We start from the raw sequence: 16,665 nt of genomic DNA, 5'->3' as shown, positions 1-16,665 counted from the left end.
GATTTAAATTAGCTTTATGCTAAAATACTGAAGGTGTTTGTAGTACTAGTAGGCATGTCTTTGAGCCTGTATATAAGACAAATCACTGAAGACAAACCAAACAAATATATTTTTTTGGTGCTCAGAAGTAGTTTTATGACTACAAAGAGAGGTAAGGTTTACTCAGGTATTCTCTCAGGTTAGCTAATGTTAGCAAGCTGCTAGAGTTTGCAGTGAAGATTATGGATACTTATGGAAATTAGTTAAAAATCCTCTCAGAAATTCTGTCAAAGTAGCTCAGGTTTCATAGTATAAAGAGTAAGAATTGATGGAAATTACTTAAAATTCTGTCAAATTAGCTATTTTAATAGCATTAGCAGTGACAATTTTTACTATTTATGGAAATAGCTTAAAAATCAGCTCAAATCCTGTCAGATGTTAGCTAGTTTCATAGCATGTGAGTGAAAATCATTACATCATGTGAGTGAAAATCATTAAAAAAAAAAAAACAGAAATCCTGTAATGAAAATTGTTATTATTATTATCAATCCCCTGAGAAATCCTGTCAAATTAGCTTATGTTAGCTAGTTTCATAGCATATGAGTAAAAGTTATCCTGTTTGTTAGCAGATAGCTGTCTAGCATTAGCAATGAAAAACATTTTTGGCTATGACCTAAACATCCTCTCAGAAATCTTGATGAATTAGGAATTTTAGTGAGCTGGCTAGCAAAATGACTGAAGGTTATGAACATTTAGGAGGATGGCTTTTAAATTTCTCTCAGCAATAATGAAGTTTGCTTATGTTAGCTAGATTGCTAGTGGTAGCAGTGATCATGGATGTGAATTTAAAAAAAAAATGCTGCCAAATTAGCATGTTAGCTAGTTGGCACTATGAGAATTATTAACATTTGAACATGGTTTTAAAATCCTGTCAGTACTCCTGGTTAGCTCAAGTTAGCTGACTAACTTCATTCATCTTGATGAATTAGCTGATTTTAAAATGATAGATTGCATTATCATTGACAATTCTGAATGTTTATGAAAATGACTTCAAAGTCCTCTCAGAAATCAGTCATTGTTAGCTCATGTTAGCAGGCTCAATATTAGCTAGCTGGCTAGTGGTATATTATGGAATATTATAAGCACTTACGGTATGATTTAAAACCCTTTAAAAATCCTGTCACTATCAATGTCAAAGGTTAGTTATGGGAATATATAAATATATATATAGCTAGTCTTAGCAATGATTAGAATGTATATAACTATGTATATAATTATTTAATTACATATATGTATGTAAATATATATAGAATTATTATTAATTAATTAACTTGTCTCAGAAATCCTAGTGTTAGCTCATGTTGCTAGATTAGTTCAAGCAGTAAAATTATAATATAATTTTAAAATCCTCTCCAAAATCATGTCGTGTTAGTTTATGCCAGCTAGCAGGCTAGTCTTAGTCATAAGGATTATAAATATTTATGCATGTGAGAGTGTTAAAACATTCTCTCAGAAATCCTGTGACGTTAGCTTATTTTAGCTAGCTAGCTTGTCTTAGTGATGAAATTTAGAAATATGGAAGAACATGTCTTAACAAGTCCTCTCAGAAATCCTGTCAAGTTAGCTCATGTCAGCTAGCTATCATTAGCAGACAAGGTCATGAATGTTTATGAATATGACCTAAAATTAGTCTAAAAAAAAACTCAAGTTAGCTTATGGTAAGCCAGCTTGTCTTAGTGAAGAAATATTTATGTATATGTATACCTCTTCTTGTTAGCTCATGTTGCTAGACTAGTACTAGCAGCAAAATTATGAATATAATTTAAACACTCCTCTCAGAAATCCTGTTAAAGTTAGCAAGGCAGCTAGTCTTAGTGATGAATGTCAAGATATTTTTTGTATATGACTTAAAAATCCTCAGACATCTTGTTGTTTGCTCATATTGCTAGACTAGTACTAACAGTAAAATTATGAATATAACTTAAAAATCATTTTATAAATCCTCTCATGTTAGCTCATGTCAGCCTTAGTTAGCTAGTCAGCTTTAGCATGAACATTTACAAAGAACCTAAAATTACTATCAGAAATATAGAAATACTTAGAAATACTCTCAGAAATCCTGTTACTACTTACTGCTAGACTAATACTAGCAGCAAAATTATGAATCCTCTCCGAAATCCTGTCAGGTTAGCTCATGTTTGCTAGCTGGCTAAGGAAAAGTGGAAAATACCTATCTTTCTCCTTCCTATTTATATAGTTCCACACATCACTTATGAACTCAAGGACACTCTTTATGTGCAATCTGCAGACAGACTCAGAAAAATTTCAAACAACTTATATATAGCATGATTATTCTGAAAAGTCCCAAGGCACAGATTCAAATGAGAAGCAATATCTCATTATATGAGCGAGATCCACGCGTCGCGCCTCCTGAAAACTCTCGTCTCTCTTGTCCTGGTTTAAAAACCCAAATTAGTCTTGGGGACTCGTTCAATCAAACCGCCGCGTCTATTACTGAAGGGTGAGGTGAGGTGTAAAATGTTTCATCAGCACTTCTTCAGGTCAGGGCTAAAAAAATAAACAGTATGAATGCAGACTGTATGTTGTGTAGGTGTAGTGAATAATAGCTGCTATGTAAATAGTATACTATACTGCATCCTGGAGTTTTGGATCTGGCTTTTGTAGTGCCCTCTAATATGGTTCTGTTATTGGAACACTGCACGGATTGTCCTGGATAATGTTTGTTCCTTTTTATAGTCACACTGCTCTTTTTTCTTTGTCAGTGTAGCGTAGTGTAGTGTGCACTGCAGTGCAAACACACAACATGAGCAACGGCAGCATCTGCTGTCCACACACTACCTGAACGAAGGCACACTGAGCTACGCAATGATGTGGCAAAGCAAACTCATTATGCCACATGACCCGTGAGTGTCTGACTTCACAGCACAATAACTGCCTATTATTACACGTTACAATGTCACATATTAGCGCAAAATTAAATTTAAAAATTACTATAATTATTACTATGTAGTGTTATTATAATAATGAACACTACAAATGCTCAATATGCAAGTGAGCACTCTAATTACATACACTCTCAAGAGAAAAAAAATGGTACCTTTCATTGTTGCTCAGGTGGTACCCTGAACTTTTGTACCTTTTTGTATCTTTCACCTGAATATGTGAATATTGTGTATCTTTAAAAACACATGGGTCATAATTTCCTTGTAGAGTAAAGGTTTAAAGGTACAATATATACAGCTACGTAAAAACATACACATTAAAGGTATGATATGTGTACACTCAAGGGTCAACAACAAATGGTACAGTAGGTACAGTGTTTTTTTTTTTTCTGAGAGTGTACTCTATAGCCATGAACGTTACCATATTTTGTTGTGCTACAATGTGGAAGTGGACTTAACTGCGATTATATGTCATGAATCTACACAAAATGACCCATGATATTGAATTTGGGGGAAGAAACAATTTAGAAAAAAACAATATATCTTATATAAATATATTGTACAGTAGTTACCTACATTATATATATATATATATATATATATATATATATATAGCCTTTATAGAAAAGTGTTACCAACATGACTGTGATAAAACATCTGTCCATTGAGAACATTCATCAGTGGACACTTGGCTAATAATAGGGCCACACTACACTACAAACACCAACTCTCAAACGCAGGTGTCTGACTAAACTACGCTAAATCTCGTCTTGTGCGGAGCTGCAGTGAAGCGTGCAGGTCCCCCCCGAAGTACATGTACAATTAAGTTGCCTGCTTAAAAAAAACAATGGATAAACAAAAAAGATGTGAAGCTCAGCAGGAGCACAGCAAACTTAATGAACTCAAGGAGTAAACAGAAACAGTGCAAGGCTAGCTTGAACAGGAGCGTAGGACAAATAAGCGCAGAAATTTCTGGTGGAAAATGATCATGTGTGACCTTTACATGTCCTGTCATTTGTCTTCACGGCACACATATGGCATGTGGTTTTTAACCCCTTATGCTCCAGTATATATTTTTTTCCACCTGAAATTACGTGCTGTGTGATTTTAAGGCGTATTATACAACAACCGCTACAACTAGGACTGGAATCAAATTGTTGGCATGTTTTTGTAATCGCAGACACTGACATGATATGCATAATAAATATTTACTTTAGAAATGCAAAATCATCAGTTTAGAATAAAAAATTTCCTACATTTTTTTAAAAAAGGGGTACTACACTGTACCTTTCCTTGTTGTTGGGGTGGCATCCTTAATTTTTGCACCTTTAACATGTATCTCTCACCTAGCATGGGTATAGTTTACCTTTAAAAGTTTAAAAGTTTAAAAGATTTAAGGTACATAAATGGACCATAATTAGTTTTAAGAGTAAAGCTTTACACTACATGCACGTTTCTACGTAAAAGATATGTACTAAAGGTACAAAATGTGTATGCTTGGTGGTACCACCACAGTGACAAGAAAAGACGCAGATTAGTACCATTTTTAATGAGAGTGTCTGTTAACTGGCCATGTAAGCACACATCAACCAACTTGAATGAAAATACACAAAAATACACAAAGAGCACAGATAAGGTGATTTTAAAAAATACACACATCAAAAGAGACCCACGGTGACAGTTTTGTTTACTACAATGTATTTTATATGTGGTTTTTCCTCAAACTGTTGCCACAAAGTTTGAAGCACACAATTATATAGAATGTCTCTGTATGCTGTAGAATTACAATTTCCCTTCACTGGAACTAAGCGGGCCAAACCTGTTCCAGCATGACAATGCCCCTGTGCACAAAGCGAGCTCCATGAAGACATGGTGTGTGAATGTTGGAGTGGAAGAACTCGAGTGTCCTGCACAGAGCCCTGACCTCAACCCCACTGAACACCTTTGGGATGAACTGGAACACTGACTGCACCCCAGACCTCCTCACCAACATCAGTGCCTGATCTCACTAATGTTCTTGTAGCTGAATGAACACAAATCCCCACAGCCACGCTCCAACATCTAGTGGAAAGCTTCCCAGAAGAATGGAGCTTATTATAACAGCAAAGGGGAATAAATCTGGGATGCTCAACAAGCACATGGGTGTGATGGTGAAGGGTTCACATACTTTTGATCATATAGTGTATGTTACCTAGTGGGCTAGTTTCCATCTATCAGCATAGACAACACCATGTCAGCGGCGATTTCCACCTCCCATCTGTATGTATTGCATGAAATATGAATGTTATGAGAGTGAGGAATGTGAGTGGAAAGCCACACAGACATGAGAGGAACATGTGACACTCTACTCAGAGAGCTCAGGATCGAACCCAGGGTATCAGAGCTGTGATGCGGCAACACTACTCGGTGTAGCGCCGTGCCATCCATGGCTTATAACAAACAATTCTGGGCACAAAAAGTGTGGAAAGACCCCCGTGTCTGAAAAGGTGCCCTAATCCAAACATGAAAGTGTGTAATTGGTGTTATGTTCCTGCAGGGTACATCATTTATACACTTAGTGCATTGTAGGATGTTAGATGCAGGATGCAGGATGACCGCACTGGCTTTCAGACACAGCTACAAAATGTCAAAACTCAGTGCATTACATAGACAAGGTGCAGTTTCGGACATAGTCTGAGGGACAGGATGCGGCGCGCTGGAGGAAGTGCATGTTGGGTAATGAAAGTTGCTGTTCGAGGTGCTGAATCACGTGAAGAAGTTGCCCGTCCTGCAGGGACACCAGAGCCCGTTTTAGAAAGCTCATCTCACCTTAAAATAATCTTCGGGACGCAGTCTGGCTGCTGTGGCCCTGCGGGCTGCATGTGCCGCGCGTAACCGACAGTTTTTTTATTACACTCTGCCCTGCATGCTTTGTTCCTGGCAATAATAAGGAAACGTCCTTGACATGGAGACAGAGCAGGGGGGAAATGGAAAAGCACAGAACTGTAGTAGTGGGTTTGTTTTTGTTTTTTTTTTCGCTAAAACTGCGACTTTGGAGATGTGCACCAAAGGAGAATGGTGATGAAAGGATGGCATGAGCGGAAGTCGCGTTAAAAACCCGTAAAAACTTGCGCTCCGAGAACAACACCGTGTAATACCGCAGCACTCGGCGAGCTGTGCGCGCGCCGTGCATGAACAAAAAGGAGCGCGTCCACGGGGCGCATACTATATAACATAGAGCCTAGATCTAATAAACAGGGTGTGTGTGTGTGAGAGAGAGTGAGAGTGAGAGAGAGAGTGAGAGAGAGAGAGTGTGTGTGTGTTGTGTGTCTCACCGCTGCTGGTGGTCGTGGTCGCCTCCGATCGCTCTCCGCAGAGACACTGCAGCATATGCGCTCCTTTCTTCAGGAATCGCCCCAGAATCCTCATTTGACTCGAGCTTGTGCGGTTTTGCTTCTTATGTTAGCTACGCAAAAACAAAGCCAATTCAAAGCAAAAATAAAAAAAAAATAAAAAAATAAATAATAAATAAATAAACCCGCACACGCCGAGACGCGTTCTGGCTTCAGCGCGTAAACGAAAGGGCGAAAAGGAGCAGCAGGAGAAACGTCCCCGACCGAGACATCCTGACTGAGTGCATCCGGTTTTCCCCCCTCTTTCTTTCCTGCCCCCAGTGCGGGTCACTTGCCCTTAGCTCAGCGGGAGTCAGCTCCAGCCCCCAGGGCTAACGTGCACATGCCGGTGCCCAAAACCATCATAACCCCGTCCCGTCTTTCACCATCACCGAGCAGCAGACAAGCAAATCAGGAGCTCCGGTGCGTTAAGCCGCAGGGCCGAGAGCCAAATGCACACCGGTGCATGTGGGAGATACGAGAGGTTTTGGATTTGGAAAAAAAAAAAAAAAAAAAAAAAAAAAAACATAAAGCCCGTTATTTCGTGTCCGTATGAAAGCGGAAAGAGAGAGAGAATGTGTAAGACGTGTAGCGTTACGTCAGATGCAGCCTGCATTTAAAGACAAAGCACAAAACTCATCCTGGCTTCATACTGTATCTATAGCATGATGCGCGAAACTAGCCTTCCACATTCTCCCTGGTGCTTTCAAGGATTTTAATCACAGTGTGCTCTGTTCGGGTCAAAATGAACTGTTATTATTATTATTATTAATGATAATAATAAATCACCATGAAACTTTATGCGCTTGAACATGAAAAAGTTTACTTTTGGTGCATCTGCTATAAAGCCAACCTTCATATTTACAGTGAGGTCCAGAACTCTGAGACCACATTCAAAATCTTTCGAACTGGAAATAAACAGAAAGTTTGAAGTTTTTTGAAAAACATATTGACACAACATGTTAACTTTTGGACAAAAGATCAGATTTTCCTCAAGTCTTATCCCATCCCTGAAGCAAGTGTTCAGACGACATTTAGACGGATTTGATCTAACTTGGATCATCAGATTTTACACAAACTTGTAAAGTCCATGCCAGCTCATCATACCAAATAATGCAAAATTTATGTAAATATTTCAAAAAGTCTACTTTTCTCTCACTGATGATAGAATTTGTAATGAAAAAAATGATTTACATTCAAAAATAATGCAAATTAGAAGCATTTTTAATAGTGGACATCAGTGTATTACAGTTACACAGGTTAAAGACTTGAGAACAGATTACAAAATGGTGGTGAAACATCGATTGACACGGAATACTTTATACAAAACCAAGCAGAGGAATTCACTCTAAGTTCCTTTACTGCCATGACTTAGGTGCACTTCATTACACACACCTGCTCATTGTGGTTTTATGTACCTGTACTGTTCTCCAAAAAATAGATGTATTCAACGATGGTCATTTCAAAAACTATTTTATGTCTCAGCTGCCCAAAATCAGTATCACCCGAGAACAGGACATCCATCGCCAAGCAGTGAAAGACAAGAGTTAAGCAACATTGCACACCAAAGTGTTGAGTTTTATTCGCTCAGTGATTACCATTTTGATATTTAGCAATAAAAAAAAAACAAACACAACTAACTATCTAACAACATCAGTTTAGCTAAATTGACAAATTTATCTCAGATCACATGATCTGATTTATAGGACAAGGTTAAAGTTAGGTGTATCACTTGTATCTTTACTTACAAATTCAATCATATGAAATCTACCAACCAAATTATGCTTGATTGGTTGAATTCGTACAAATTTCTCATACAATCATGTTCGCGAAACTGAAGTTTCTCTCAATGTGACGATATTTTTGCAGACCCCAAGCAAAAACCACTTGGCACCTTTGAACAAACATCATCTAATGACCCATTTCACCATTCAAACAACACAAACAGGCCTCATCTACTGTTAAATCCTACACCGGATATGCTTCATTTGCTGACAACTTTTAAGCCTTAAACAATCATTGGGATTACGTTAATGGCGATCCAGTCAAAGTAAACCAAGCAGCTGTTTTTGATAGAGCCATGGCCAAGAGGAAAACATCTTTATGAAATGCCACAGTTTGCTAAATGAAATTTATTCAATGAAACATTTCGCAGTAGTATTTAAACATACATGGCATTCAGGTTGAAAGGTGTAAAATTTCTTGCATCTAATCTAAACTGATTTTCTAAAAAAAAAAATAGCAGTGCTAATATCATTAAATAAGTGCTAATCAGGGAGTTTACTAGGTAGCAAAGCTATGTGCACAATCTTTTGAGAAGATACACTGTAAAAAATGTATATTTATATGCATTGTCCTGTAAATGTTACCATCAATTACGATAAAGTAACAGCTAGTTGATGTAAATTTAAAGTGACTGATGGTTATTGAAAGTTTTTATCCATCATACTTTGGTAAAATCTTTTCACCTTTTTAAGTGATGGTAATTTGACAGCATCATAGTATTTGTACAAAAATTTGTAATTTGTATTTTATGGTTAATGTCAGTTATTTAAATTTCTTCCATTGTTTTACAGTCAAATCTCTTATGGTCATTTAACAGTTTATTTTAATTAGCTTATGTACTTACATACTGTGTTGCACAAAACATATTTTAAAATGATCCAATGCAATTGAACAGAAATAACTTCTAAAATATAAAGACAAGCCACTTTTATTATATCAGTTAACTCTACTGTCTGAGGGGTCTGTGTGGAAGACTAACTTACACTTTACATATATATGATGTGGTTGGGATTTTCATTAATGATGGTGTAATAAAATTAAATGATATCCATATACTGTTTATAAGAAGAATATTCAGTCCTATTAGACCAATTTGGGTGAAATGATTCATATTAACACTGAGCTAGCTTACAATAGGAGACACAAACATTTCTTTTTCAGTCTGATGTTGTCTAAATTATAGTAATCCCACACCATTATTATATAAAAAAAAGAAGAACAACAACAAGAATAAGAACAACACTGCATTGCTGTAAAATGTAACGGCCATTTTGAACCTGAAATGATGAGATTGGATTTATATGCATTTAAAAAGCATTTGGAAACCTCTGTTGGCATTTAACTAAAAGTACTTCCCATGTTTTGGATTTTTTTTTTTTTTTAGAATTTGGAGTTTCATTTTATTTTTATTTTAATTTTCTAACATTCTAAAATATTGATTTATTTTATTCCATTTTGTATTATTATTTTTTAGCTATGTTATTATTTATTTATTTTAATATTTAAATAATATATACATTTTACATTTTTTAAATTTGGTTATTTAGAATAAATATTGTATGTAGTATTTTACCCTTTAATTACAATTATTTTTGTAATTTTCTTTAACATGAGCTACCATGTATATCACAAATGCTCACAAATATTATTATTATTATTATTATTATTATTATATAAACTTAAAACATAACATATTTTCTTTATTGAAATATTTATTTCAGTCCCCCTAATTGCCTTTGTTATTCTTTACCCTTGTAGATTCAGTTTGAAAGATTTGGACAGGGAATATATCTCGGCTAATGTACCTACCACTACATTTGAGATGAGTGAAAAATGTGTGTAAATTATTTTTTAACTAAATAATCCTTTTTTAAAAAAAATTCATGCCACTGATTTTAAAACTAAATTCTAGAAAATAGGACTTATATACCAGTAACAGTCACTAATTCCTGCTGAAAACGTTTTTCTCTTTGTCTCGTTTTCATTTCAGACTCGGATGATGTAAACCAAACATTTGTTCACGTCATACACTGGAGTGACGTCACCACTGGCGACTGTGCAGTACTGTAAAGGAGAAGCTGTGATACATGGGCGAGACACGAGAGGGTGCTGTAAGCCAACTGTACAACATCAAAACAGCAAGAAAAGGAAAAGGGAGGGAAAGTGAGAGAGGTACCAGGTTCATTCACTTCCTTTCAGATATTTGCCATGCTCCTTTCTATCAATGGGTTACAAAAAAGCAACACAATAGCACACTGCATGCACTATAATTCACAGTACTGGGCCATAATGAATGCACATAGGAAGCTTGACACCATTCAGAGACATAAAATTCATTTCACTTTTTAAACCCAGAGATTTTTTTTTCATATTAACAAGTTTTCACATTAACAACTGCATGGAGCAGACCCTTTCGAATCAAAAACATGAGCTATCATTAGGACAGACATAGTGGCTCAGAGAAGCCATGCAAATTCTGCTTAGCTGGCAGACAAATAAATGCTGGATCAGCACTGTCTTGCACCTCTAAAACTGTCAACCAGACACTGGTTTATCTTTTCATGATATTTAGCATCTCAGATGTCTGCAGAGAGAATGAATCAAGCGAAACCTGTGACAGATCTAAAGAGAGTCAATAACGGCAGATAGAGAGCTCCTGGGTTATGAAATTACTGTAGTCTAATACACTGGTTCTGTCTTTCCTTAGAAATGATAAGCCAAAAGCATTTGTACATTTTACACATCTTAATTTAGTTTACAACATGAGTAGTGCAGAAAGAGGCTGTGCCTTCATGCAGTAAAACAAATGAAACAAATGAAGGTGTACAGTGCCTTGAAGACCATCTCCAGAACACCATTTCCTGATTTATATTCATATTCATATATACATATACATAATATATTCATATTATGTAACTGAATATGAATTATTCTGACTTAACAGATAATTTGTTCTAAACTGATGGCACACTATTAGACATAAACAGAACTATAAACTATAGTTACTAACTATAAACAGAGGCAGACTATTTGTTTTGATTTTTTAAGAAAGATTTCTGTTCATATTTCAGTTCAGTGAAGTCAATATATAGTAGAACATGAAAAAAAAACTTGTAAAAGCTTACAAATTCACACAAGTAAAGGCAACATGGTTTGATTTTGTTCAATTTCACATTAATAAACTTGTAAGAAATGATACAACCATTAACTAAAACTTTGCAACTCTCATTATAGACTATAAATTGAGTTGTGTGAGTTGTGTTGCTGTTGAGAGGATAGGTTTGTATTCCTGTTTCTTCTCATTGTAATGCAAAAGCTAATCATCGTACTGCAAAAATCTAAAATTGAATTGCAAAGAAAAGGATACGTGAAGGATATGGAGGAAAGATGGAAAACGACAACAGAGGAAGTGGTTTTAGAGCAGGACTGATCGAAGCAGGATGCCAGCTCAGATTTTGAAATAAACCAGGGCTTGTTTTTTTTTTAGTAGTTTGGAAATGCGCCAAACCTTTGCTGTCTCTCATATATTACATTTTTGGATTTGTTTTCCTTAAAGAGCTATAGTGCTATAAATCTGGAGACCAGAACATTTTGGTGAACTTCCTGGTCAGAAAACACCTGATTCAACTCATCAGTTAACACTCAGCTGGATAATAGGTGTGTTAGTTCACCAAACTGGACTAAGTGTTGCCTAGAGATGGACTTACTTTTAGGGAAAGCAATTCTAGAGCTGTTATAAATAAAAGACATACACGTGTGTAGAAAATCTGGATGATGAACACCAAAGTCAACACCAAAGTGAAAAAAAGGTAAAAGGAAGAATTGATTCTGCTAAGGATTAATATTCTACTCAGTAATCTATTTTTGTGCCAATATGGCCTCTTTTTGGCAGAAATGAGAAAAACAAGATCCAACAGTGGCTTTCTAGCAATTCCAGGATTTTAATTCAGAAACCTTTGTTCGTTTCTGCAAAGTAATGATTAGACAAATAAATAAATAAATAAATAAATAATTTTCTGCAATTTTCCACTTATCATTCCAGACATACAGTATTTGTTGTCTGTGGTTTGGTGCCACTGAATCTACAATGCAGATGGAAATTTTTACCCCAAATCCTTTTCGTAAAATACACACCCTCATGGCCAAAATATCTACAAATATGTAATATCACAGTAACTGTAGTTACACAATAGACTGTATTTACACATTTAAGTTCAATAATCTAATCTATTGTTCAATAATCTCCCATTCGAAGGCAGAAAGTTAACTGATAATGAATACTCAACTAAAGGGAAAACTGGATAATGTAACTGAAATGATTTCCATTCCTTTCTAGTAACGCTAGCCTCAGAGCTCAAATGCAGAACTAAAAAACACAATTAATAGACACTAAAATGGTGTCTTCTCTGATTTATACTCGCTAGCAAAACAGATCGCAGTTCTGCAGAAGTTATTCTGTATAAGCTATAAAGCATACATAATTAATGTTACAGCTCATCAGAGAGGCCTTTTCAGTTAAGTAACATATTAAGTAACCTTCTCACTCCTATTACCAAATCTTAGCTTATTTACATTGCACTGTTTCTGTGTAGTTACTGGATAATAATAATAATAATAATAATAATAATAAACCTGAGGGTTTGGGATCATAGGATCATAATGTTTTAATAACATTTAGTTGCTTGGAAAGGATGCTGCATTTATACTTTTTTTATATTAAGTATTGCTACATCAGGACAGCTTCTTCTGCTGAAACTGACAGCTGCTAACTTCCAAAGCTTTGCGAGGTGGGTACCAAGCATCACCTTACATATTTGGTGGAATAGATTTTCAAATTATCATTGGTTTTGTAGGGCAGTTTGTATTACCAAGAACATGTAGGAATGGTGAAAGTATTAAATGTTGGCTCATCAGTAATCAGCTAACATTATCCAGAAGACCTTGTACTCCTTGTGGGTAAGAACTGACTGAGGAATAATTGCTGGGGTGACAAAGCAAAATGACAAACAGCTGGGATACAGAACAGGAAGAGGAGAGGAGAGGAGATCTAAATACCAGAATACTAAATGTAAGGGTGCCAGTAATTGTGATTTTTTTTTATAGATAGGGGTTTTATTATTTTTATTTTCTCAGAATACATTTATTGAAATTAAAATTTAGATTTCTCTCATAATTTCAGTGTCAGTTTAAGCTGATTAAGTGCAAATTTATATACATATAAAATTGGATTAAAGGTGTACAGGTATACAATACGTAAGATTATATATAGATTTTATTACAGCAATTTTAAGCATTAGAAAATTACCACTCAATAATTTTGAAGCAATTAGAGAGGACAGTGTTTCTTTTTATAATAAGTCATCAGAATTTATTCGGCTTACTCTCATGGCTTACTCTCTCTGCTCAGTCTCACAGGCACAGAAGTGTCGAGTGAAGTGTAAAAGTGAGCCGAGGACAGGTACAGGTACAGGTAGAGGACAGGTAGGGCGGGATCGTGTGAACGCAGAACACTACACTGTGCTGCACAGAGGATCATTTCTTGCTAACGAGGCAAACTTTCCTCCATCTCTCATAACACGCTGAGCATCCTGAGTGTATTTATAGGACACGAGGTCATTCTCTTTCAAATGAGGAAACAAATGTGCTACAGTGGCTGGTGTTTGTTGCACAGAACAATAACTGCATCCTACAAAGCAGCGTTTCTCAGAGTGGGGTTCATGATGCAAAGCCAGTGGGTCTGTGATTTTTTAAGATTTTTTAAAAACACAATCCACTATTGCCTTATAGTTTTTATAGTTAGCCTACTGGACTTTTATTTACTCTCCCTACCTTTTCATTAACTGTACCTACAAAGCGAAGCGAGTTGGCCGGTTCTGTTCTGTTAGTGGAAAGTTCAGGAATAAAAATCTCTCTAGTTCTAATTAACAGCTGGAATATTTACCAACACATTGAAAACAATTCAATATTTGATAATACTACTGAATCTGATATGATACTATTACGATTCTTAAGGCAAAAATTGAATAATTGATATCACTGAATTTGCTATATGAGGCGATTTTTGATTTATAAAGTAATGAGTTGATATTTGATGACACCACTGAACCTGCTACAATACGATTTTGATAAGGCATTGATTCAGTATTTGAGAATACCACTGAATCTGCTAAGACAAGCAATACGATTAGATTTAGTAGCCTCCAATCGATGTGACTGTTCAGAATCTGGGGTAGGCCTACCGTTAATTCGCAGGTGATCATGAAGTAGAGAAGGGCTATTTTAAAAGGACCAGCGTTCCAGACAGATGACCTTACTAGACTATTTTATTGTTTACACATCAGTTTGAAAAAAAAGATTAATTTTTTATAGCAGCAGTTTGTTCCTTTTTCGATATTAATCAATTTCTAATCAATTATAATAGTCAAAAATCGATTTATGATTCTTGTCTCGATTAATTTCAGTCATTTCCTTTTTAAATCAGTGCATCAGTTCAAATCGTCTGATCATTACACACCCATTGGTTCTATTTCCAAAAATATAATCTTATTCACACCTGTATTTGTATCTGTTTATAACACATTATCTGCTCTTTCTGAATAATGTATTCATATTCAGTTATTGCCCATAATAATAATCACTATGAACCCCACAGTTCTTGATTTTTCATCTATTAAATTTTCTGTCCACACACTGAAGAGAGCTATATATAAATCTATAGAAACCTATAAACCTATCACTGAGCTCCTGTACAGCAATAAAGCTGAGGTGATGTTACAGTGGAGTGTGTAAGTACATGTGTTATACTATACATAATCCATGCAGGGATGAGCACAATCAGAAAAATGAAGTGTAACTAGTGAGAAGGAACTGGAAACCTGAGGAGAGATAGCACGTGAGACTTAAGAGATGATGAGAAAGGAACATGACTTACAATGGCTGGAAAGGGCGCGTACAGGGAATACTGCTTTATGAGAAACCCAATGGATAAACGCTAAAAATGTGCTGGTCAGCAGAAAGACCACAGCAGAAAGCCTAATGATGCTGAGAAAAAAACGAATGAAAAGCAGTGTGACTCCACACAATAAATCTCTCCGTCTCACTCAATTCTGCTGACAAATAGACGTTTTGTTGTGTACATTAATCTAGCATTTAAAGTGATAAGTTCTCACTACAGTAGTGTATATGTAAGGAATAAAACATGACAGGACATTCTGTTATAGGGAAATAATTAATGATGTAGTGGTGTGATGCAGCCAGACGTGACGCGGAGTTACTGTTACCACCCCGAAGTTGATTATGTTCCTCTAACAGCACAATCTTAAGTGTGTTATAAAGACTTATTTTTTTGTATTTATTAAAGAACAATACACACCATATTTATTATCCATTTCTAGTTACATTTTATGTTGTGGAACGTCCACAAAACAAGTTCGTTTATCAGGTAATCTGTCAATGAGAAACCACAAAATGCAATGTCCTCTGTCTTGAAGACCTTTCTATGGTGGAAAACTTTAAAGCAACAGCTTTACCTCTGACTGTTGCAAAGCGCTGCCACTGGAGACTCCTTCCCTATACTTTAAATACAGAACACTCCTTATAACACAAGAATTCAGCAGTGCTATGGTAAAAGCTGAAAAGGACCAGTTGAAAATGAACCCTGAGTTTTTTGTAATAAAGATTAGGGTGTGTATATTAACACTGTAGGGGCTAACACAACACTGAATGTTGAATTAACTCCTGTACATTAGTTCTACACTGTTAAAGTTCATTCAACATTGGGAGCAAGTTCCTCCTATGCACTTTAACTAGCCACGACTTCTCTGCTTCAAACGTAACTCAAAGTACTGTATCTTAAATGTAAAAATTACATCTAAATCTGCTGATTTATTAATTATTTTATTGCATGCCGCTACAACAAACATACAGGTCTTTACTGTGTGTATGACTGCGTGCAGTTTTAAATAATGCTACATTGATTCAGTTGAGCCAAATACAAACCACATGTTTGTTTTTTTTTTACTTTTTGCTTTTCTAGTTTACCTAACTGACAGTTTTTTGTTTTGTTTAGTAAATTAGTGATGAACCACCCTCACCTGCATCTGACACACACACACCATTGTGGGATGACGGTAATGAACTCTGGCCACCAGAACTCAGAAGTGCTCGTATTGCAGGGATGATATGGACCAAAACTTCTAGCTAGACCACTTCAGGTGAAAACTGAAATGAGGTTGGTTTCAGTTTGGCCAGTTTTGGCTCAGATCAATGCGAAAGCCGTGAATATGGCTACCTACAATGAGATACACCTGTTATTAACTGACTCTTATATTCTTACTCAACTATATGTATATGGCTCAGAATTGTTTGCATCTGTACCACCATTTTTTCTTAAAGCATCTTTTCTGGCTTTTTTCTTATTATTTTGCTTTTCATATCCCTTTCGATTCTTGCATGTTGCATGTCTCCTTCGTCAGCTGCACACAGGCTGTACAGCGGTCTCATTAAGCACCTCCTAGTTGCATATTGAACTTTTCCTAAATACTGTATCTAAAATAAACTGGAGTGAA

General features: G+C 35.8%; 1 protein-coding gene across 2 annotated transcripts in view; it reads right to left on the bottom strand.

Annotated features, from left to right (window-relative positions):
- fgf12a (fibroblast growth factor 12a) overlaps window positions 1-16,665 on the bottom strand; it is a 55,365-nt gene that overhangs the window by 34,456 nt on the left and 4,244 nt on the right. The window contains exon 1 of one of the 2 annotated variants that reach the window (XM_026946307.3): window positions 6,257-6,803. The exons of the other annotated variant lie outside the window; for it this stretch is intronic. Coding sequence (XP_026802108.1) covers window positions 6,257-6,350 — 94 coding nt within the window. The 5' untranslated portion in view covers window positions 6,351-6,803. Of the gene's footprint in view, window positions 1-6,256; window positions 6,804-16,665 lie in introns of those variants that run through there. 2 annotated transcript variants of the gene reach the window in all.

This window comes from Pangasianodon hypophthalmus, chromosome 21 (genome assembly GCF_027358585.1).
Source record: "Pangasianodon hypophthalmus isolate fPanHyp1 chromosome 21, fPanHyp1.pri, whole genome shotgun sequence".
NCBI classification, from domain to species: Eukaryota; Metazoa; Chordata; class Actinopteri; order Siluriformes; family Pangasiidae; genus Pangasianodon; species Pangasianodon hypophthalmus.
This window is presented reverse-complemented; position numbering and strand designations above follow the sequence as displayed.